General features: G+C 37.6%; 1 protein-coding gene across 1 annotated transcript in view; it reads right to left on the bottom strand.

Moving 5' to 3' along the window:
• CA10 (carbonic anhydrase 10) overlaps positions 1 to 24,417 on the bottom strand; it is a 209,802-nt gene that overhangs the window by 153,084 nt on the left and 32,301 nt on the right. The window contains exon 3 of the mRNA XM_072881275.1: positions 17,419 to 17,493. Within this exon, the coding sequence (XP_072737376.1) occupies positions 17,419 to 17,493 (75 nt within the window). The remainder of the gene's footprint in view (positions 1 to 17,418; positions 17,494 to 24,417) is intronic.

Genomic DNA, 24,417 nt, shown 5'->3' with positions numbered 1-24,417 from the left:
GCTATTTTAAAATAATAAGAGTATTCTGAAGGTACATGTAGATAACTAGAGCTGTGCATCACATACAGCCTGGTGCCCAAGTGTGATGGAACTACAAAAAAGAACAGCGTAAGAATTATTTAGAAATAATGATGAAACAGGGTAAAAATGCCAGAGAGACATCAGAAGTTTCCAGGATTTTCGGGACATGCTTTAGTAGGCATGGAGGTGTTGGGCTGACGGTTGGACTAGATGATCTTAGAGGTCTTTTCCAACCTTAATGATTCTATGAATCTAAGATGACCCATCTTTTTGCATTTAAAAAAAATGACAATAGGCTTTTTCCAATATTGGTTGGCTGATATTAATGTAGAATTATATACTATCATCCTGATTTCCTGTGGCTTATTTCTAGAAAACCAATTTTTAAAAGCCCAAATCCTTTCAGAAGAATATTCACATAAAAATGTAAAACATTAAAAACCATAAAAGAATGCATAAATAAGGTGACTGTCTCTTGACAAGACAGTGTTGGAAAAAAATGTTGTGCATCCCAATAGTTGTTTCAATTCTTAAAAGAAAGAAAAAAAATACCCAACCTGAAATTATTTGTGCATCTTCATTCAAAGATCTCAGTTAGCATTCAAGGAACAATTTATCCATCTCCACACATCATAAAAATCCACTGAATTAAGATTTGTCTTGTAGTATAATTTACATCTGCTGTTCTTCAACTACTGGATTAATTTCTATCATAGATGTATTATTTCCTGCTATTGTTACACAGCTGTAGGTCTTATGTAAGGGATGCTATAGATAAACATTTTATATATCAAACATTTGAGTGTTAAATGTTAAAAATGTTAAAACTCTCTATAGATATGCACATGCACATGTCTGTATGCACCTCAACTGGAGAGCCATGTAGTAAAGAAGGTGGTTCTGAAAAACCTACTTGAAAAAACCCAGAAACCTAGTATCAGCATGAATAGAACAATTAATTTAAGATGTTGGAGGCTAGTGAAATTTAATACTGTGATCTTCTTCTCTGGTCTTTGGTATTTTGGTTTGCACTACACAGTAGCTGAGTCAGTTTGGAGATTTTGGTTGTTTTAGAGGAAGGAAATACAAGAAGCAGAATTTGATCACTTATTAGTGCAATGCCTAAAGATACAGCTATTTCTGCTTATTCTTTGGACCAGGTAGGTTTGCGAGCTCCACCAGGTGGCTGAATGTCTCTGCTGAAGCAATGGGGCTCTCAGGATGAAAAATCCAACTCAGCTCATGAAAAGGCTAGACTAAAGTTTGATAATTTCTGTTAAGCTTATAGGGAATTCAGACTCCGACAAAGAACAAATTTGGGCATTAGCTCAGACAGCCAATGAGGAGATGTAAATATATTTGGGATTATGTCCACTCATAGTATGAAATTATATATTTAACAGTTACTTTCATGCAAAGTATGGCAGGGAGAGAATGTAAAATAAAGTTGTAGTCTGAGAAGATTACCCATAGCCATTTGGAGGTGAGGCACAGTATCATCTTGGGGTTACTGAAAGTATCTGTCACGAAGTGAAGAGGCAAGTTAGGGAGTGAAAACACATACCAAATTTAGAGATTCTCTGCATACGGACACTTGAATCTGGTTCTATTTGTTAAACTTCTGCTCTAAAAGGAAGGTACTTCACTAAAATATGAATTTGCCTGCATGTTTAACACTACAATGTAGAGGACCTCTGTGCAGTTTAAGACAGTTTTAAAAGTCACACGAGTAAAAACTTTATCTCATAATCATAGAAGAATATGTACAGGCCTGGACTGCCCAATGCACCATTTCTGACAGCAGATTCTGGCTATAAAAGCAAATATATCAAGCCACAGAACAGGCCATTTGGAGGGAAAGTGGAGCTTTCCTTTACTGACACAAAACAAGACAGAAGTTCTTGTCCCACTCCTTTTGCTTTTAGTACAGAAAAGCATGACAAAAATGTTCATTTACTGTCTCTATCCAGGGATAGCAAACAGCAGAGCTTTTGACAAGTATTCTGTCTATAAAAGCACCAGACTCATATAGAATGCAAAGAAGAACCCAGTATCCCCCTTCCACACCCCTATCCCACAAACATAATTTTTGCAGACAGGTCATATCACAAGATTTAGTGCACTGTTTCTCTACAGAGGCAGATGTAACACAGAGGATGATATTCTGTAGTCTAATACAGTTTGGGACATGTGACTGTAGGAGTGTGATTGGTAAGCAAAAAGACGTCTTTAAAACACTTGTGAAAATATTTTCTTATTAAAGCCAGCTGACATTATTCTAACAGCTTTGTATTTAAGAGCCTGCAACTAAGAATCCCCTCTTCTCCAATTATAAACAGCACACTCCACAAAATTCTCGCTGTAAATATATGGCCCAGCAACAGTATTATGCACTAAGTAGTTGACGGTGTTTATATGTACATTATGCATGAAAACCAATGCAAACTCATGTTGCAGAACAAGATCAAGCAGGAAATTGAAAATTAAATGCCAGTATCTCAGTAACAGCTTCCTGAAGGGCACATTAGAAACAGTTTACCAGAAATCTTCCCAGAAGGAGGCAAGAAACAAGAATATCTTTAACTTGAACCCATTTCTTCTGCCTACACTGCTTTAATGTCATTTAACTTTCTCTGGATTTCCATTTAATATGTGGCAGGGTTTGGGAGGTGGGGGGTTAACTAATACTTCAGTTATTTACCCCACTTTCAACCCCTAAGAGAACAGGGAACACTCTTCCAGGGACTAAAGTTCTCATTTAAAGATGATTTAGATACTTGGAACTTTACAGTCAGAATTATGATGGTCTTCAGGCCATCCAATGATACAGTAGGTGCCTCCTGGGATCTTACCATCTTCTTGCCTAAGCAAGTTGGATGCCCAATTCCCAGAGACTTTTGGGAGAAACTGTGAATCTTATGTACTTAGCTCCTTTTCCTTGGCCAGTCGTTTGCATTTTAAAGCACTTAAACAGAGTTTGTAAATCTGGCCATCTATCTTTAAAAGCCACTGGGACTTAGACTGCTAAACCAGTTCTAAAAGTGAAAACTGTTAGAAAAAAATATTCTGTATTTCAAACCAGACTTTCTAAATGAAGAAATGCTGTTTATGAAACTGAGTAACTTTTTTTTTTTCTTCAGTGTTTTATAATAATCATGTTCTGGAGCTCCTTCATGTCTTTATCTTTACAATCTAGTGGTGTTATAGGTAGAGTTTGGTGCAAAAACTATGCAAATGTAAAGTGCTTGTAATAATGGATACAAATAAACATAAATACTCATGACTTGATGTAACAAGCTGGGAGAATTTCTATGTTATCTTCTACAAATATTGCTTGTAGCTCTGATTCCTTCCTTAAGCATGTATCTGTGCCTGTCCCAAATGTACTATTAATTCAGAGAAGGCTGTGAAAAGAGTAGTTACAGAATCAGCAACAAAGGAGAAACGATGGTAAGACAGACAGAAACCTGAGCATCATTAATACAGGAGAAGAGCTTCATGTCTTTCAATTCAATGTTATTTAGCCACTTTAATTAGTACTTTTCCTTTGGTCCTCTCCAGAATTCCATTATGGTTACACTGAATTAGAGGTGTAGGAAGAGAGTCATATCTCTGCGCACAACTCTTATCTCATTTCACATCTCAACAAATACATAATTTTCATTTTCATCTTTTTTTCCCTCTTAATTATTTTTTTTACTTAAACTGGGCATAGCAGTTGCATGAAAAATAATGTAAAATAAGTTGGGATACATTATTTTAAAGTCTATCTAAAAATAAATTTGAACTGGACAGCGTTCTTAACTGGGAAACTAAATCCAAGCAGTGCACAGTGAGAATAATGTGACTATGGCCCTGAGACAGAGCCTGTTCAAGTCAAGTGGAAGGACTTCCATTGATTTCACCAGGCTCCGAGTGAGGCACCATCTTCCTACTACTATACTCTCTAGAACTAAAAAGCCACAAGTCCTGCCACAAAGCAATAAGCCCATAAATGTGAAATTACAATGAGCAATAAAATCTTGAGAGACTAGTTTCTCTATTACTTTAATTTATATTCCTGTTAACCAATTTTAAATGCACATTAAAATACTGGGTAATTCTAAAGATGTCAGTATGTGGATAATAGAGCCTGCCAAGGCCATCCAATGTAAATGTTTCAGCCATATCCTATTAGACTTCAGTCATTTATTTCTTCTTTATTTCAAGAAAGCCTAATTTAAGACTAGGAAGAAAAGCCATTTGAAGATGCCCAACTGCTGGATAGGAAAAGCAAAATAGAATCAGAACTCACTCCTGTGAATTGGCCTGACATGCAATAGTGGATGGGTATTCTGTAGCCATGGCTCATGCAGCCTAGTTTGAAAATACAGAAAGGTTGCCTACATTATCTGAGATGCTTTCTCCTATGTCATATGCTATATCCTCTGAGTCACACAGAACCGCTAAATCCTGCAGTTCTAAATTGGGTCTAAAGCTGGGAATTAGCCATCATTCCTATCTGTATGTTGTAGAAGGGCAGCTGGCCCATGCTATGGCTTTAACTGCATCTGATTGAGATTTGAAGGAGCAGCTCCCCTCAGAACTGAGCATCCTGTTCATCCTATACCTGTTAGTGCTGTGGTAATGCTAGCACAATCCCAGGTACAAAGGTTTATTCCTTCCATTCAGCCCCTCCCCTCCATGAGAAACAAAGGATACAGTATTAAAACGTGATATCCTCAAAAAGCACATTATTAATGCAATTGCAGTGTAAACACTCTAGAAGAAAAGAGATGGAGGCTACACTGCACAGCTGTGTAAATAAGTAATTTCACTCCATTTAAAGAAGTTGGAAAGAGATGGTTTTAAATAAAACTATTGTAAAAGGAATACAATCTTGTAAATATTGATTTTTTTTTTTTTAAGAATCAGCTTCTGATGCCCTTATTCAAGGGATGTAGCACTTGACTCAGCAAGCAAATCCCACCGTTTTCAGTGGGACCTATTTTCAGACAAAAGTAATAACCTAGGGTTTTCAAAACTGGCAGTGGCTGGCTTTTGTAGGGACTACTTCAGCCAGACTTGCTTTCTAATTATTGTAGTGTAGAAACAAAGTAATGCCTGGATTTCAGAAACATTACTAAACCCAACATGACCAAAGTATTTCTTGTAAGCGAGGAAGAAAAATTTCATCTACTCACCGTCTGATTGAAATGTCATTGTTTAAATGCTAGTGCTTTTCAACCTTTGGGTTTGTTTTTAAACTTGAAACACAGTGGCTGTGCAATTGGCTATTACTTGGCCTGCATACATCCACCCTTCTTCCTTCCTCGCTTCTGAAGTTATAATATAGTATGAGATAATGCCAAAATTTCACTGCAAATAATCATGTAACATTCTTCAGCTCTATTAAAACGAGCCTTTGAAATGGAAAATCTGGTAATGCACATGAAGGAGGTATGCTAAGTTCACAGTGCCCATCCTGTTGCCTTGCTGTTGCTTCTCTGTTGGGGCAGCTGTACCACTTCATTTTAGTCAGCCAAAAGACATGGTTTTCTCCAAAGGATCTGCAGGAACATCTTTTTTTCTTTTTTTAATCAACAGCATAGGGACACTAAGCAGATTAGCCTGATGACACAGGTATCTAAACTGGTTGTTTAATTCTCTCCCAGCCTCCTTACTGTTGCCTTGAACTCACCTTATCCATCTTTCTTTACCTACATCTCATTTAGTATTTGTAAAATGACCTCTCTGTGTAAAGCCCTTCATTCTTCACCTGAGCCCCCATACCTGAAGCTCCTAGATTTTAAAGACACAGAAAAAATAAATTAGGGGGAGGTCATAAAAAGGTCCTAAAGAACCACCTCTGTGTTGGGGTGGAACACCTTATCAGCAATGTGCTCTGGTGTCAAGCGAACAACTTCCAGTGTGACCTGGTTATTTTGTGCTACATACTTCAATATTTTTCTCTTTCGAGCAGATACTGAAAGGCTGTAGGCTGTGATGTTGTCTACATGCACTTGTGAATTATAGCAGTGCCATTTGCACAGCTGTAGTTAACGACCTGTCAGGTCTCCCATTATGATGTTATGCTGTTATTTTCAGGGTTTATGTCCCGACTATAAAGTTGGTGACTGCTTGGTCTGGAAACACTAATGCATTTTTGTACATTTTATAAATACAAAATGAAAAAGTGCCCTAGTATAAAACCATACTCTATTCAGAAAGGAAAAAGTGACAATTTTAAGTAATATTTTCTGTAGTAGAAAAAAACCCCAATCAATAACATTCAGGAAGCTTCCTTCTTTGGCCAGAGTCATTAACTATAATGCAATTTACAGCTCTAAGCAGGGTCAGCAGGTAGCCGGAAATGCATTAAGTAGGTGACTGTATTTTATGGTGAGTTTCTTTGTAAGAGATAGTAAATCTCTTGATGACCACAAATAGCATGTGCCCAGAAATACTATGGTGGGGTGATGTTATACGATAGCTGTATTTTAATGTATGTAAGTAACAGCAGTAAAACTTCTCCAAATAGTAACTCCATGTACTCATAGGCAGGCAGACATGGTAAATGATGAGCATGGATTTTGCTCCTGAGTGTGTTCAATGGATTCATGGTTCAGTGAATTCACAACTGACCTTTTTAGAGAGGTGTTACAAGGGGAGGAAACTTTCACTGGGTACAAATGAGTGGTTTCAGACTATCAAGTCAATAGCAGTCCCCTAATTGAAGAGCCTAAGTAATTCTACACATACACACACGGTACTTCAGAAATAAAGTTCTTGCAGGCTACTGAATAAATACTATGATATAACAATCCTCTGATTCCATATTCACAATTTAAATCATAGCAGTTTATGAGGAAAGTACTTCCATTCTATATGATGTATCTACCTTTAGGTAACAGCCTAATTTCCTTTTCTTTTTGACCTCTTTCTCCATTAGGCAGGGGACAGGATTTGACAAGGAAGTTCTTTGTGAGTAACAGTAAGGCTTTCATTGACAACAAACAACAAGCAGAGTTACCCTGTGAAACCATACACAGAGTAGTGGTGTGATCTTATTTCACAGGAGTTTATTTTAACCACAGATAAGGGTGTAGCTGCAGTGACCATATTTTCCTCTGTATGAAGTGGCAAATTCTACCCTAATGACACTGAATTGTACTAAAGAGATGTATGAATTGAAAACTGCATGCTGTATTAATATAAAGTCCTCGGTGCTCGGTTCATCACCAATGTAGCAGTTAGGAATAATCTCCCCAAAGTCACTAAAATATCCTGATGTAAACAGTCTCAGTGAAATAAGAGGTGGATTCCTAATTGTTAATTGCAAACTGTAATTGTAGTACTCTTAAAATATAATTCTCTTCATCAAAGCATTTTACAATAGTATTTTTTTGTAAGTGGGATAATGATAGGAGTGGTGAGGCAACCTCTTAGTGTCACTCATTATCTCTATTTCCATGCTATACTGCAATCCCTTCCAGTTCTATTTCATCCCATACGGATTTATGGGAGAAGTACCTAAGCAAACATAAGCTGAAGCATTGTAACCCTTCTCTGATTAAGTCCAATTATATGCCACTACAGAAGAACATTATTAGCACAGAAAAATACTATTCCTTGTTATTCTCAGTGACTTCTTTCTCCACAAGACACTAACTTACTTTACACTATACAACGGACATCTATAAAGAAAGGGTTTTTTAATGTAGGGAGTGATGACTGCTACTATCCATCTTGTACAAAAACACATGCACACACACAAAAAAAGACTACTACTACGAGGTAATTAATAGCCAAAGCTCCAAGTCCTCTCCTTACATAATCAACCATGGCAGATGTCATTACTCACCTTCAGTTTGGATTATTAGCTTAGAAAAGTTCCTTGGGTCTCTGAGCAGCCACTAATTCTTCTATCAGATTTCTTTGTGCTTCAGTTCTACTCCTCTGAGACATGGATACCATCAAAATGTCTACTGCCAAAGGGTGACAAGAACTACTAAGATATTGTGTGAAGAGTAGCCTGTCAAGGCCTAAGATAAGATAAACTTCTTGAATATACCAATACATATACTCAGCAGCACCAACACACAGGAGCCTTGCTGTCTGGCACTTATGATTATCCAGGATGTGTCTGGCACATCCTGAATAATCCTTCAAAGTAAGGATTTACAAGCTTTCAGTTATTAATGACTTAGTCATGGACCACTGTTTCAACTGTTTTTATACTTAGCTTGTCAAGAATAAGATAAACCCTTTCCTATATATGCCAGTTTCTATACTTGGAATTCCTTCCTTTGCTTTTAGGTCACAGCAAAGAACCTAAGAAAAGAAAGATTCCTAATACTAGCCTTACCTTTTTATTACAAACCCCAAACTTTTGGTGATACATCTAAGGTCCTGCACGGGAATGATCCTTGTTTTTTTAAGCAAAAGCTTAAGAGGATGTGCTCATCATGGAATGATGAACCCTTGAAAGATCACAGAGGTCGGCTTGCTGGCTTTTCACTTTTAACAAGTTCAAAGTGGGCTGGGATAGTATTTAAAAAAAATAAGTTGCATTAAATTTGCAGAAAGAGCAGTTACTTAACCAACAGTAACCGTAGGTCTTCAAGATTCTGTAATGATTGTAGATGCCACAGTGTGTAGGACAGCAGATGTTTTGGATACTGCTCCCTGTTTTCCTGTTTGAGGATATAGATGCCCAAATGGTAACCACCATCTCTTACAGTTCCTCCCAGCTAGAAGCCATCATCCATGCAGGTTGTGGTAGCCCTACCAAGTACAGCTGTCTCAAAGAATTAATGTTACTTAATTGTTCTTTCTTCTTATAACCCATGCTAGTGTCACTGCAAGGTAAACAGCAGCCACTTCAGGATAGGGGAAAAAGAGGATTTTTAACTTCTTCAAAAACTAACTGGAGCACTGCTATCCCTAAAATTGGCGTCTAACTGAACAGCAAAGTGTGGGGTACAATAATTGACAAGGATCTGCAGATTACTGCCTTGAAGGTCTTCCATTAGCACATTCCTAAGTAGAAGGGGGATACTGCTTGTGTCCTAGCAGGAGGAACCTGCAGGTTCAGCAGGAGAGGTACTAGACAGCTGGTAACACAGCAAGATAAAATGTGCTATCCAATGCAGTATTTGTTATAAAGAGAAGGCTTGACCTTTGCAGTGCCTGACTGTGGCTAGAAATAGATAGGAAGACAACTTGAATCATTTGGTCCTGTCAGTATAATGAAGCAAAGTCCGAGATACATCTGTTACATGCAATTTTTCTTCTGTGGATATTAATCATAACTTAGGAGGGAAAAACACACCCAAGAAGGATAATTAGGCTGTTAAGGGAAAAGGGATCTGAGACCACTTTAGCAAAGAACTGTGGACCAACCACAAGTCTGGCAAGGTTCAGAATTTCAGATTTTCAGAGTTCTTTACCGTGGTTAGTTCACATTGCTTGCCTTCTAAAATTGTTTTGTTGAAGGAGTGAAGGAAGCTTAGGGGGAAAAAAAGTATTCAGAGATCTGTTTGCAAAATGGTTGCAGCTACAGGCCATACGTAAGACAGTAACTTACTCTACTCAAAAGGCCCTGTAAAAAGGACTACATAAATGGGTATTCAGAGGAGTGGGAAGGACCTGAAGACAGTAACTTTTTGATTTCCATGCTGGTAACAAAAGCACCTGTAAAGGATGATCCCCAATCCTGGGCTCCTTAGTCAAGTGAGAAGGGGGCTGTGGGAAGCAAATAACAGTGCCACCAGGTGTTGTGAAGGGGAGAAGGTCCACACTGCAGGCAGAGCTGCCCTCTTCTGAGTGTATTCCCTGGAGGCCTTCTGCCAGGACACCTCCTCCACAGTCAGATTGCTCTGGAGAACCACACCACGTAGTGTCCTGTGGTCCTGTACGTCTTTCTCTGCATTGACTCAAAGTTTTGTTATAGTCTTCTTTCACTCCTAAACAGAACTAATGGAGAAAGTGATAAAAAGCTGGAGCTATTTCCTTCTGATTAAGAAATATTCTACCTATTACTATCAAGTATAGAGCATCTACAGACAGTAGGTGCTCTTTGACTCTGCCTATTAAGTGTGAGCTTAGACTACGCACCACTGGAACATTAAAGGTACACAGGCCATAAATAGGGGAAGGAAACTGATATGACTATGCCTAACATAGTCTATCACAGCTTTTATAATGCAGTTTGGACAAGATAATGTGACTAATGTACTTACCCCATCAATCTCCTGTTTTTACTCCCTTTCCTCCTTTTTGTTCCTCCCTTTTATTCCCTTTAGAAAGGAGAGTTTTGAAAAACCTTTCAGCGCCCATCACCTTTGCATCTCTGGATAAGACACCATTCAGAAAGCTGTAGCAGCAGTTTTTCTTCCTGGCTTGAGACTGACCATAGTTATTAATGCAGGAAGCAGTCTCACAGAAGGTTTCTAGGGAGATTTCTAGGTAATGCAAAGCTAGCTAGAAGCTAGGAACCAATTAGAAGAAAATTTCCTGTGCATATTGGGAAGCCATTGCAGAAGTTGGACATAGCTAAAAAAAATGTAGCGTATTGCTAGTTAATGCAGCCATCCTTGTTGGCACCTTCTTCTAAGGGCTAGTCACTGGCAACAGAAATGGCCCAACTGAAATTACAGCAAACAGGGCTGTCCTATCAGCCAAAGTGGTTTATTCCTTTGAAGTTCATTTTGCACTTCTTACAAGGTAGATGAGAATTCAGGATTCAGCTTGGTTGGCAACCCCAGAGAAAGATCACTACCAAAGTGTTTAAGACAAAGCCCTTAATCTTGCTTAATTACTAAGAGTTGCTGGACAGAGAAAGACTGCTGGACCACAGCCAGATGAATGGACACCTTGTGTATTCTCACCTGGACATCTTGTGTATTCTCACCTGAACTTGCTAAGAATGTGCCCATGACACAAGCAAGGTGTTCCTAGTGCATATCCTGGAACATCATTAAATTGACACTTTTGTTCAGCAGCCACTTGTAGCATTTTCTTAAATAAATAAAAAAATCCCATTTCTCACACATACATCTTCACAATCAATGTCAACTTTGATTTTTCTACCACTGCTATGATTGCTATTGAAGGAGAACATTACAGATCACCACTCACAGTATCTTGCATTATTTCTCCATCTATTCATGAAAGCAAGCAGATTCACATTTGTATTAAAATCAGGTAAATTCATAAAACAACTCACAGTATTTATATTTGCTTAAAGCTTTGCATGATCAGAACTTCAGAGATACAGATTGAGACTGGTAAATACACTTCTTGCTATAAAGAAGTATGGCATAGTTCTCTCAGTTATATCACTGACTTGCCAAGGGACATTTCATCTCCCAGTAAAATGTGAGTATCCACATAACAGGAGCATTGGAGGCTTTGTCAGGAAAATCCAACTCATTAAATCATTAATCTGGAAAACTTGGCTTTAATTCAGACATAGTACACATAAAACTCTTTTAATAAGACTAAATGTTGACTAAACCTGGAGACCAAGTTGTATCACCTGGAATTGTACTTCCTTGTGAAGGTACAGTATTATGTAGAACCATAACCAGATCCTAATATGCTAAATTCCACTTTTTTCATATTGAAGTTCAGGGATAAATCAAACCTTTGAGGTGTGAGTCACTCTCTAACTAGCCTCTTTACATTTTTAAGGAAGATTCAGAATTACAGACTCATTCCGATAGTCTCATTAAGTACAGCACTACTACTAATATGAGAGTGTCTCAAACTCAATGTTATAATTTGGTTACAGTTCATATGAAGATGAGCAAATGTTGCCATATTTGTATTAGAACTGAGGCCATCAAATGTCTCCCCTCAACAGTGTTCCCCTCTTCTTCCAACTTAAAACAGTCAATTCATCTGTTCCTTCCTATTTTAAAATAATAAATTGTATCAACAATTCATTGAAAAGTGAGACAATAGTTTTACATTTTAGTTATATTTAACTACCACGCAAAAATACAAAAAAATCTAGTTTCCTTTCTAGTTACATGATTTGTAAACAGTCAGTTTTTGCAGAATAACCGAAGGAAGGAAGAAATCAAGAAAATATTTGGTACAAAGTATATTTCCTTCAAGCTATCTTTAACTGACAACCAAAGCTGAAATATTATACATACTAACCTAAGTTCCAAGCAATAAGTGAATGATTACCAGAATCTATGCTCTGTCACCCTGAAGAAATGAAGTGTTCCACTCTATTGCTTTCTAAAAGAAAAACTGCTTATTGTTCCAATAAATAATTATATATGGCTGGTTAATTTTTCAGAGTCGGCACCAGACTGAATGATTTTGAAGAGTGTGTGCAGACTGTTTAAAACACTACTGTAGCTCAGACAGCACCACTGTTTTCACTGACAAGCAAAACGCACCAGACAGTGAGTGATGCTGCAGCCTCCTGAAGTCCCAAAATAAGACTAGAAGAAATTTTGTAGTTAGTACAAAAGGGAGCAATGCAGGAGTAGCAATCAGCAGGTTTATGTTTTGTATTAGTTAGGCAACCAAACTAGGTGATCACCAGTCTCAGTGTATGAAATAGACCCCTATGTGATTGGAGGATGGCATAATACATGAGCTTTTCAGAAAGTTTAAGATGTGTTTGGGTTTGAAGTTTCATCTCTCTCAGTTTCAGGCCATGGACAAACAGTTCATGGTTCTTACAGTGACCTGCCCGTCAAAGGTTATTTTTGGACATGTACATAAAGAAGTTTGTAGTTTAAAAGAAATCTTAAAGCTGTAATAAAGAGAAATCTTAAGGCCCACACAGGAGAAACTAGGGACACTTGAACTGCCTGTGTGGACCGTAATAAAAGCACGTGGTGATAGCAGGAAGTTTAAAATCACGTTTTGGCACTCATGACCAAGACCGTCAATTGTTTCAGGCTTGTTTTTCCTTGTAAATCATCACCAAATTCATGCATTTCCTCCTTGGAGGGAGCTTCTCAGTGCTTCACAAACACTGCCCCTGTGTTCCTTTTGAGTCAGTGTAGCTTTGCCAGCTGGTCTATGTTAGTGCATAATCCCATCGACATGATCCTTGCAAAAGGCAGGAGCAGTATTATGAATCTCTATCACTCTCTCCCCTGTTATAGTAAAATGAGTTGTGAAAGGAACTGTGAACAGGGGATTTCTCATCTCAGAATCTCAGGGAAACATGTAGCCTTTGATTTGGTGGTTTGTAGTCAATAATGAATCATAGTGGATATAGATCTTTATCTGGAATTAAAGTTGTTTTACAACCTTTATTATAAGGAAGGAGAAGAACATTATCTGCTCCTTCAGCAAAGTTCACTCATTATTTGGTAGAGATGGACTTCCTCCTCTTAGCTAAGAGTAGCACTATCACCTTGTAAAGTAACTTTAGACATGGTATAGTTCAGTAAGGGTAATGAAGACAGTGTCTTCCCAGGGCAAGAAACACTTATGCCCTCGTATTGACATGTAGTCCAAAGTTTCAGTAACAGGATGGAGTTTTGGCAAGTGAATTCAGTGATCACAAATTAGATTTAACCTCCTTTATATTTTATGCTTACCAAAGCCCACTTGTATGATGCTATGAAAAAATCAGGAGCATTAGGAAGAGAATCAGTACTATCAGACACACAAGAGTATCAAAGGTTATGCGCATCTATTTGAAGTAAAAGAAATGGTACAGAATAGTTTGAAATATTATTGCCTTTGCCACCCTGAAAATGCCTGCGCTACTTCAGTGACACAACATATTCATAGTCACAGCAAAACTCAGCCAAACAAAAGACATTAAAAAAGGTTATTTATATGTATTTTAACCCATCATGAACCACTTTGATATTCCATACCAGAAAAAGTCTATGTAGTGAAAGTATGTAATAATATAGATTATTTGATTATTATGCAAACCACCATGCATAAAGAAAAGCATTCATTCTTCATCCTTAAACATTCCCTGAAGTTTAATTTGGAACCTAATTTGCATTCAATTAACATTTTAAAGCACTACTTACTTTCTGTTTTGTTTGCCTACATGATTTAAATCATAAGAGCAATTCTTTGCTTTTAGAAAAGGTGGGAGATGGGAGAGTGTTTCATGCATCACTAGTATATACACAGATCCAGCCACTGATGCATGTTTCTTCCTGCACTTGACAACTCCGCACCCTCACTTGCAAGGCTTGACACTAAGAAAGACCTGAGCCACAGTTACTGTAGTGAGAGAACCTGTCAGACGCCATTGCTCTCTTCTCTGTTGAGCAGTGCAAGAAGGGAAGTTGGGAAAGACAGTGTGATGGGTCTTGCACCTCATCTCTGCCTATATCCTCTCCTACCTGTGAGATACACATGAGTGATTGTAAGCCACTGGTTCACAACATGGAAGTTGTGAATCCCAGAATCTGGGAAAAAAACTGTGTCCAGATGAACATACTACATTAGAAAGAGATTTAAAATAGTTTTTCTAAAATCTATCCCAGAGTATAGGGAGTCTGGGATTTGGGGAATGTAGTGAAGTATGGTTTGATTTTATGAACTGCTCAAAGTCAGATTTGCGCAGGATCCAGAGCATTTGTTAGGACTTGACTTAAATGCGTCCAAACCAGGGTATTAAGCGCAAAAACTTACGAATGGCATAGTCTAACCTAGGGATGTTGTGATACACTCCTAAATACATTCTTACACAACTATACATGAAAGAAGAAGTGATAGTTCAAAGAAAGACAGTGACTTTGCTTTGAAGTAGGCAAAAAGTATTCACACAGCCAAAGCTGTGACAGACAAACTCTAGCAACTCATCCTGGAGTGTTTTACAATGCTGTTACCCCCAATTAGTCATCTGTATGCCTGTGATTGCTCCCCCAAGCAACTAAAGAGCTGTATTCATGTCAATCATATTAGCTGAGATGCCAGTTTTGAACTGCAGTGACAGAGTCTTGCACAAATATTCCTTTCTAATATCTTTGGGGGTGGTAACTTCCAGTCCTGGGATAGGACAAACAGCTGTGGAAAGGAAACATCTTAGCAGATGGCTATAGCTGTTTGCTTTGGTGCACATCAGTCAGCAACTTCAGCTATAGCTCCTCAGACTGCCTCGCAGCTATCACCTCTCAGGTGCTAATTAGCATCTCACGCGTGATCTGATATGTGACTGCTATGGTTATGGATAAACTTAATATGCAGTAACATATCCTTTGTGATGTGTTAGTCCGAGATCATAACCATTAAATGCATCCTTGAAATGCTTTAAATATGGTTTTCAAAGACTTCAAAATCTAGGTGCTGCTGAAAAAAATTAGTTGTTTGTTCTGTAAAAATTCATGGGATTTCTCTTTTCTGCTGAGGCTTACAGGTTGCAGAGTTGAATCTGAAAGAAACACGACAGTCTGCAAGAAAGGTGCCCCCAAATTACCCTTGCTTTCTGCATGGCTGCTTCAGTGAGATGTTCATAATTGTCCTTCTGCACCAATTCTTGAGGATGTGTGCTAGGTTAGTCCAATATTCCACATGTGTGGGTAATTCAGGGTTCTCTCAGAAAGGAGGTGTCTCTCCACACTCATCTAAAAGGTCTTCCTTCTTGAAAGTTTGAGTCATGACTGTTTCCTCATTAACCTTCTAAGGATGTTCCCAAGCCCATATTTCTCACAAATACCACAAGCATTACCTGATCACATACGTTTCTTTACATGCTGACAATTAAATTATTTTTCCCAATAACTTTAAGCTGAAATAATTAGAAGGTATGTTAAGCAAATATTTTTTTCATTCACCTTCTCCTGGGCATCTACCTGGGTCGTGCAAATCAGGAAGGCTGAAATTTCTTGAAAGCAAGTGATTATGTTCTCCAGGTTTCTTCCCCTGCTATCAACATTAGGAAGTAAACATGCATAACAATACACTACAGTGTCTTTGACACCCCAAACCAATCTCAAGTAAATCTGAAAAGCTACTTTATGCTACATCAATATGTAATTAAGCTCCAGGCTTGTAGATGTTGGTCTTCATATGTGCTTTTCGCAAGAATTTCAGTGCCAGAAACTTGTGGGTTGAAATATTTCTTCTTGTTTGGACTAGTATTCCCATCAAGATAATCAGCATTTTGGATATTTCAAATGACTGTCAGATTGTAACTGTTGTCACAACAGTGAATATATCTGATGATACATCAAATCTACAGATTCTTAGGAATAGATCACACAATGGCCAAATAATATTTTCTAGTACTTTGAGGAAATAAAGATCATGTAGCAATTTTCATGGTGCATTCATGATAGAACTTGAAGAACTATTTTAGCTTATAATATATAGCTAATATACATAAATTAATGCATCTTCATCTCAATTGCACTGAAAACATACTCAACAAAATAATCACGGAAAGTTTCTGTGTATACTGAATGAGGAATGGAGCTGTCAAATCAGCTCCATAACTGAACAGAAAATGGAGGTTGCTAAAGTTTCTTGACTTCTCTTCTAAGTGGAAACATCTAGTCAAATGGAACAGTGAAGACCCAACAAAGCAATTCTGTTTGAAAGAAAGAATAAAATAATTTACAGAAAGGGAGCACAAAAAGATCAGGTGTCAAATATAGGTAAAAAACAAAATTAAAAGTTATCAGTCTAAGGCAATGTCTCAGGCAGCTTGAATCCTGCAATGTGTTAGAGAGATCCAGAGCTAAAAAGAACAAGCTAAGGCCTACTCAGACCACGTGATACTTAAGGAGCATGTAGCATTAGGACAACCAATACATATTTGGAGGAGTTCTACTAATACTGACCAATGCCAGGCTACTGCTAGCCTGAATTTCACTTTTGCCTATCAAATTCAGCTGGTGTTGCTTATTTAGATCCTTTTAGCTGCCTACTGATTATTTACCATTTACTAAATTTTACTGAGGCCAAGTTAGGATTTCATCTTTTTGCACTCATTGTTTCTTGTTTCGAAGACAAAAATCAGTGAAACTTGCATGTCAGGTTCATGTTTTAGTTAGGTTCCTTTCCTAATATACTCTTAAATTTGTAGAAATGGGATTATCTAGAAGTTCTGCATCAAATAAGTAAATTCATCCAGGTAACAATACTGCTTTTCAGTCCTCCCTTTCTCTTTTCTATACACAGAACACACACATTCACAAAGTAGTATCATGTTAGTTTTACTGAGAGAAACCAGGAATGTCATCAAAGCGATTTCTTTCCCGGAAAACAGCCATGGTCTTTGGACAATGTATTGACAAAAACCTTTCTAACGCTTCACTATAATGTGATGTTGAGTACTTCAAATCTTTGCAATGGACAAAAAAACCCCAAAACAACACAAAACCAAAAAATCTCCCCCAAACCCAACTATATTAATTCCAGTGAAAAAATATTTAATCAAAACTAAGATTTTTAAATTACACTTACCTGGAACAAAGCTTCCCTGGACCACCTCCTTATAAGCCCACCAGCCTTCATGGATTTTTGGTGAATTTTGTTGAGCTAGAAAGAAATAATCAAAGAAACCATAAAATTAAGGCAAGACATAGCAAATATTTACTTACATAAACTTTGGAAACTCTAGACAGGGTATCATCTTCTACAGAAGAGCCATTCCTCAAGTTCCCGAAGTGATGTTTATTCAATTTATTAAATTATGCTAAGCATCTGTATTTTAGAGGACCTTGTTCCTGTTTCTCATACAGTAAAACATACTCAGCTTCTGAAGAACTGATCACTAAACTTAAAAATTCAGGTAGAAAATGAGGATGAATAGCACTATTGATGGTTTCTGTGTCACCCATAAATTCAGCATGGGATAAAAATGCAGAGAAAAAGAGTGCACTCATATACAGTACTCAATATCTGAGTCCAAGTTGGGGGACTGAAAAGCAGTTTCCCCCCTTCCTTTCCCAAGTTCTCCAATAATCTCTCACTTTGAATGGGAAGAAGTGACAGAGTGAACCACAGGTAACAGGTGTGTCTATAACTGCTTCTCCTCTCATCCCATGTGCTCTGAGTTCCAAAACTGGAACAGAAATGCATAGCCCATAGCTTCACAAATATTGGCTTATGCTATAATGCTGAGGCAGGAATAAAAGTTTTTTCAGCTATCTTCTCTGTCTGCAATGTAGCACCCACTACTTATCTCCCACCACAGTCATCCTGGTAGCTAGGCAAAATACTTGCTTCTGTTACAAGTATGTGACATGCAACTCTATTACAGTTGCATTTGATAGCACAGTGCAGTTACTCAATGAAAGGTTTCTTTGACCAATATTCTGAAGGCTGTAACAATAAAAGTCTAAGCTTTGGATAAGCTTTGCCCCTGATGAGACTGTTGCTTCAATGACGTCTCTAAATTCCTGAAAAGCCAAGAGCAGAAAGGTCTTGATCAGTCAGTTTGCTACTCGTAAGGTCATTACTTCTCTTTGTCTTGAAGGAAATCAGAACTGAGCAAGTTTTGTGGTCAAAATGTAAAATCTCTGTTAATTGGAAATACTTTCAAAGGGCATACAGACACACAGCAAGACAAACATGCAGTTGATTTCCATAAGATAGCACATCAGAGCTGATATGCAAATATGTTCTGCCTTCACTTGTATTTTGCTCGATATTTGCATATTTAGAGCAACTCTCTTTCACTGAGCTACAGAAAGTTCAGCTACCTTGTAAATCATTAACTTAAATTTTGGGTTGGTTTTGTTTTATAAGATACTTTCAATCTCTTGCACTAGGTCCAAGGATTTTTTAACATAAATACACAGCTACAGAAGATGCTGGATTTAGCAGCTTTCTGCTGCAGTTTCATTTCTAGATCACATATTATATACAAAAGACACAATTATCCCGGGAAAAGTTCCAGCAATATAATAAAAATTGTTGTTGTCATTAAAAATTACAAAGAGGATGTGGCATTCAGTCTAAAAAGGATACAAGATGAGGACCATTACATACTGTTCTATCAGTTACAAAACAATATTTATGATTTAACTGACTGTAAATTGCAGAAACAAAAGTAAATCTGAAGTTAATTAAACATACTGACAGAAGGACCAACACTCTGCTTTACCAGAAATCCAGACACACTAGTGGAATGGGGTATGTGTGGATGCCGATTTCTCCTTGCAGTACTGATGCTCATTCCATTAACTGAATGGTGACATGTTAAACTGAAAGGACTATTCCACTGTGCACCCTTTACAGTTTGCACATGACATTATCTTCATTATTTTAGCTTTTATATCATTGCCTAGAGAACTCAAACCGTGTATGGCTTTGTTGTGCTGGACCGCAATATACAAACATTTGGAAAATGGCAAATCCCAACCTAAAATCAAAATATCTAAGCAGCAAAATATTCATATCCAGTCTTGAACTGCAGTTTTTTGGATCTCAGCACTGGTTTATGCAAGTTGTTTTTATGCCTCTACGCTCTGCAACTGAAGTCCTTAAAGATTTCAGGATGCTTCAGCAATAGTAGAGGATACTAATAAGCGAGTCCTGACAAAGCACAGCAATCATTCTTCTACTTAAAATTTCCCAGAAAATTACATTGCATTAAAGTGCATCTTGTAGTAATATACACAGCTAAAGCTGGTTCAGCCAACCAGAGGCAGCTGCATTTTAAAAGTGGGTGAAAAAGTATGCATGTAGATAGTGGCAAGTTAAGAAGACTTCAGGGAGGATGGGTATTTTCAAATGCAACTGCTTACTCTCAGCATTCATAGAAACATATACAATCCAAAAATGTATTGCTTTTGCCCACTCTGTGGCCAATCTAAATGATACATGCCAGGTCCAGAAGAAAAATATAATCCATTTTTCAGAGTTTAAATTAAACTAAAATGAAAAGAGGCCGGCTCTGCAGCTCTGCTCCAGTGTGTTGCCCCAACACTTAGTAAAGCTAATTCCAAAAGGAATATCAGGAAAACTAAGATTTTTATCATATTTTTTCAAATCTCCTGCATTAGTATGAAACAGACTGCACAAGACGAGCAAGAAAATTAGATTATCAAAGCTTTGTACTAAATAATTGGATGCCTGTGCAATTGCTTCAGCTATCAGAGAACAACATGACCTGGCATCACTCTGCACATTCCAGAGATATCAGATCCTTATCTCTCCAATACACATGAAAATGAAACACATAAAAAGGAGTACAATAAGCAAAATAAGATGTTGTACCATAGCCATGTAAAATATCTAAGATAGGACAAGGGCAATGCTGGGAGTCCTGCTGATTTACAGAAAACTGAGGCCACTGAGGAAATCAAGAGGAAAGGCAGGTGGTTGTTGTGAGAGAGCAGCTAGGGAGACAATCCCCAGTGCCATGCTCTTTCTTGAACCCTGAAACCTCAATGTTTTATACCAGTTCAGGCAAAACATCCTGCAAAATAGTTCAGAGAGTGACTGAACACAGATTTCCACTCTGCTATATGAAATCTAGCTTGGTGCCAAAGATTTGCTTTGATGGATCCTACAGGGACTTTGCTTAGAAAAGAAAAAGATTTATAAAGCTCTCATTTCTCTGAATGCAGAAGGAGGGGGTCTGGTAAGGCCAGGGAGGAAAGTTTGTCTTCCAAAAACTTATCCTAAACCATTACTCCAATCTATGTTACGCAGGTGGACAAGAGGTCTTACTAAAGGAGAGAAAAAAGCTGTTCTCTATTTTTGAAACATAATCAGACCCATACCTGGATTAGTAATGGAACAAGGGAATATAAAATTAGAATGAACAGACATATGGACAGTCCTTGCTGGGAATCCTATCTGGGACACTTACACCTGATGCACATACAACACAGGGTCTCTACAATTGGTGTATCAGTGCCCATCTGACAGAATGGCACTGTGCCTGGGTAAACAGGCTCAGAAATTGAACCTTATGGCTCAGGAATTGTTGCCAAGGAAGAGGATTCTTCGTATGTGCCACCTCATGACACTGAAAATAGCAAAATTCTCTCAGCATCCTTCTTATTTTAGTTAAAGTAGAACTATTGTACCTCTCAATGCAATTCTCCCACTTGAGGGCCATAAAGAGAGACACGTGTGCTTGCTTTGTGGATTCTGATACTCCTGTATTCCTACCAGAACACTGCAGCTCTGCCATGGCAGCTCCTTTTTTTGGCACGACCTGTCACATAAGATACTGAGGAGGCAAAAGGTCTAGAAAGCAATTCCGTATTCCTAAAAAGGGTTAAATATCTAAAAAAAAAAATTTCATTTCTGATGAAGAGACTTCTGCTTTTACCACTAAAACCTGGAGTATGCCTTTTGCTTCCAAGAAATACTGTTGCTTCTGCAAGGCACCAAAATAAACAGGCCCATCTGAACAGACACTTTGCTGTTAGGAGCAGATTACCTGCACAAGTAGCTCTGCAACAGCAGTGTTAGCATCAGCACTGTATTCTGCCATTAGTAGGGACAGTCCAAAATGACACGTTTGTCCAAAGTGCTAGAGGATACTGAATGACCTCCATTTGCTACAGTGTTCTCTCCCTTGGTACTGAAATCACTAGTATCTGAGATTAGTAGCTCTGCTGATATAACACCATTATGTCAGATCTCTTTCAATGCAGCTGCTGCAGAGGAGACAGGATATTTATTTGGAGCTGATATGACATGTGTTGCTTTCATTTTGTCAGATTATTGTAGGTATGTCTCATTGTGGAGCATAAAATTACAGCCTAAATTCTGAAAGATGTCATGCATTTTTGTTTCCTAGTGACTTCCATGTATAGGGAAACAGCATTGTACAGGATCATAAAAATGTACAGTGAATGCAAACAGCAAAAGATACCAATGCCCCATAAAGTAATCAGTGAACTATATCTAGCTTAGAGGTTAAAATGAGTAGGCCTATGTTTCAAAGAGAAGCTGTTGCTGTCAGTAAAACTATTTTAAAATCATCAGATAACATTGTATCAGATACCAGGTACCATGATGCAGATACTCAAATATCTGCATATAATTTGCAGCGCAAAGAGGTCTTCATCTTGTTGGAATGCTAATGCTGATGTAATATAAAATGCTGTAATTAATACAAAATTAATACCCCTCAGTAAATATGCTTATTTGCAAGATATAAACATGTCATTCTACAATTACTTATTTACTTTCTGTACTTAAATAAAAGATACAAAGGCTTGTATCTGATGCCATCATTTAAGTCATTCACATCTGAGCATAAGCCAAGAGTAGAATCCTGCCAGATAAGAATTCTCCATTCACTTTACTGCCATTTCACACAGATGAAAAATGCTAGACTGTGGAGAATCAGGCTCACAGCAGTTAGGAAAAAAAAATCCTTTTTCATCGGAATTTTATTGATCTGAGCTCTTCTGATTGCTATATTAATCACTCTGCATGCTTATCCCTACTCAACTTATATCCTAAGAGTCTTGCTTGTGATAACCTGGCTAGTACTGCCCTGGCATTAAATACATGATAACGTTTTTATCACTGTTACCTCTTCTGCATAGTTATGAGATTAAAAAGAAAACCAGCTGCAACTATGAGCCATATAGTTTCATAGTAAACTTAGTGCAAAGCATTAATTCATTGCTAATACTTTGATATGAAACTCATAGAAAAATGGCGTAGTGCTTACTACAAGAAAAATAAATCCTCAAATCTGCTATTACAATAGTGAACACTGAAAATGAAAGATATATTTATAAGGTATTGGATGCTGGTGTGATCTTCACTTATAACCACCCTTTGTGTCCCGCAGACTATTGGCTTTATAGGCCTTATCCTGTTTCTTTCCCAGCTAGCAGAAGCTATTGCTTAGCTATGTAATACTATTTGACTTTCCATTCAGAGTTCCATAGTTCACTCTGAGTAGCTTCATCACTCTCAAGGTATCTTCTTCAGTCATTGACAAGTAATCCAAGATGGCTGTGCCTTATGGCAGAAAGTAAAATTAGAGGAATTTTCCTGTAGTGTTTCAGAAGATCATGTGTTCTAACAGAAAATTAGCCCTACAGAGAACAGTGCAGGATGGTTTAAAAAAAAAAAAAGCTATAAGAAAAAGTTTAATCTTTTTTGCTAAACTCCCTTTCCAGAATCTTAGGTAATGTACATAGTTTGTAATTAATTTAAATAGTTTTAATTACTACATTTTATATGGATATGTTGCATACTGTTAAACCCAAGGATGGCTTGCCTAAACTTTGGAGGGAACACAGACTTACTCAATCTAAAAAATCAGTTGCAACGTCTTCAGTCATACAAGTACCAGCGTTTGGCTCACACCAACAAATGCCTCTTAAAGCAAATGGAACAGACATGTATAAAGTGGACCTGACAGCAGGGGAACTAAGCAGATGCAATTAGCTGACGATTCAGCCCTCTATAATTAATGTTCAGTTTGTTTAAAACAAGTCTGTACATAATTGCAGCTATTATTTAAGATGTTTTTATGCAGCCTTTTTATATTAAAAGAACCTAACAACACACACTTCAGGCACTATATAAAGCATCATTTATAAGTGAATAGTTACAGGACAAGAAAGGTTAGCCTACTTATGAATATTACAACCTGCATTGTATGCATCACCATATGATGAGGGAGGAAAAAGAAAACAAAGGATTATAAAGGGATCAATAAATAAAATGCTTTCATCAGCTATGCCAGATTTCTTTTTCTTTTTTTTTTTTTGGATAATGTTTTGCTTAGAAAACATGGAAATGCTCTTTCATTAAGTTAATACTTTCCAATTCCATAAATCCTTCTTCCACCATCCCCATGTGTAAAAGCTCTCACTGCTGCTGTGAATTCCAAACAGTATTCAACACAAGCAAAATGGACGTGACCTGTTTTTATCACGTCAGAGGGCAAAAGTAAGGCACTATCATGGGAACTCTGCTATGGCACAGAGACTTCACTATTCTGTGTATTTTCTATTTATTGTAATTTTGTTTCCTGATAAGATTCCAATTAAAAACCTGGGCCAAAGGGTGAGATTTCATACAAGCAGGCTCATATGTATGCTGGTAGTAGTGACAAACAATGTGGCATAACATTACAACATAGCTAACAGCTGCATCTACTGTCCCTATGTAGTTGGCTTTTGATGAGAGCCACCGCGTGTCCAGAGTCACTAAATGAAGATCCATAAACTAAGATGTTTACAAGTACTTAAACCCATATTAGAATGCACATTCTGATTACAGCACTCTCTCGCCAGAACGCTGCAAGACTTTGGTAGTATCTAGCAATAACTCAGTTTGCACGAAGTAAGAAGTGTGTATAAGGCTCAGCTCTGTTCAGCAGAGAGAAGGATCTTGTGCAGATATTATTCTCATCCCCTCCAGTCAAATGTATTTGTGAATGTCTTCACTAAAGAATTTCAAATCTTAAAAGGCGAGGAAAGGGGCAAAGGTAAGGGATAGCCAATCTAAAGGCCACTGCACAGAACT

This window comes from Ciconia boyciana, chromosome 16, assembly GCF_034638445.1.
Source record: "Ciconia boyciana chromosome 16, ASM3463844v1, whole genome shotgun sequence".
Taxonomy (NCBI): domain Eukaryota; kingdom Metazoa; phylum Chordata; class Aves; order Ciconiiformes; family Ciconiidae; genus Ciconia; species Ciconia boyciana.
Note: the sequence above shows the minus strand (reverse complement) of the source record. Positions and strands in the feature narration are given on the sequence as shown.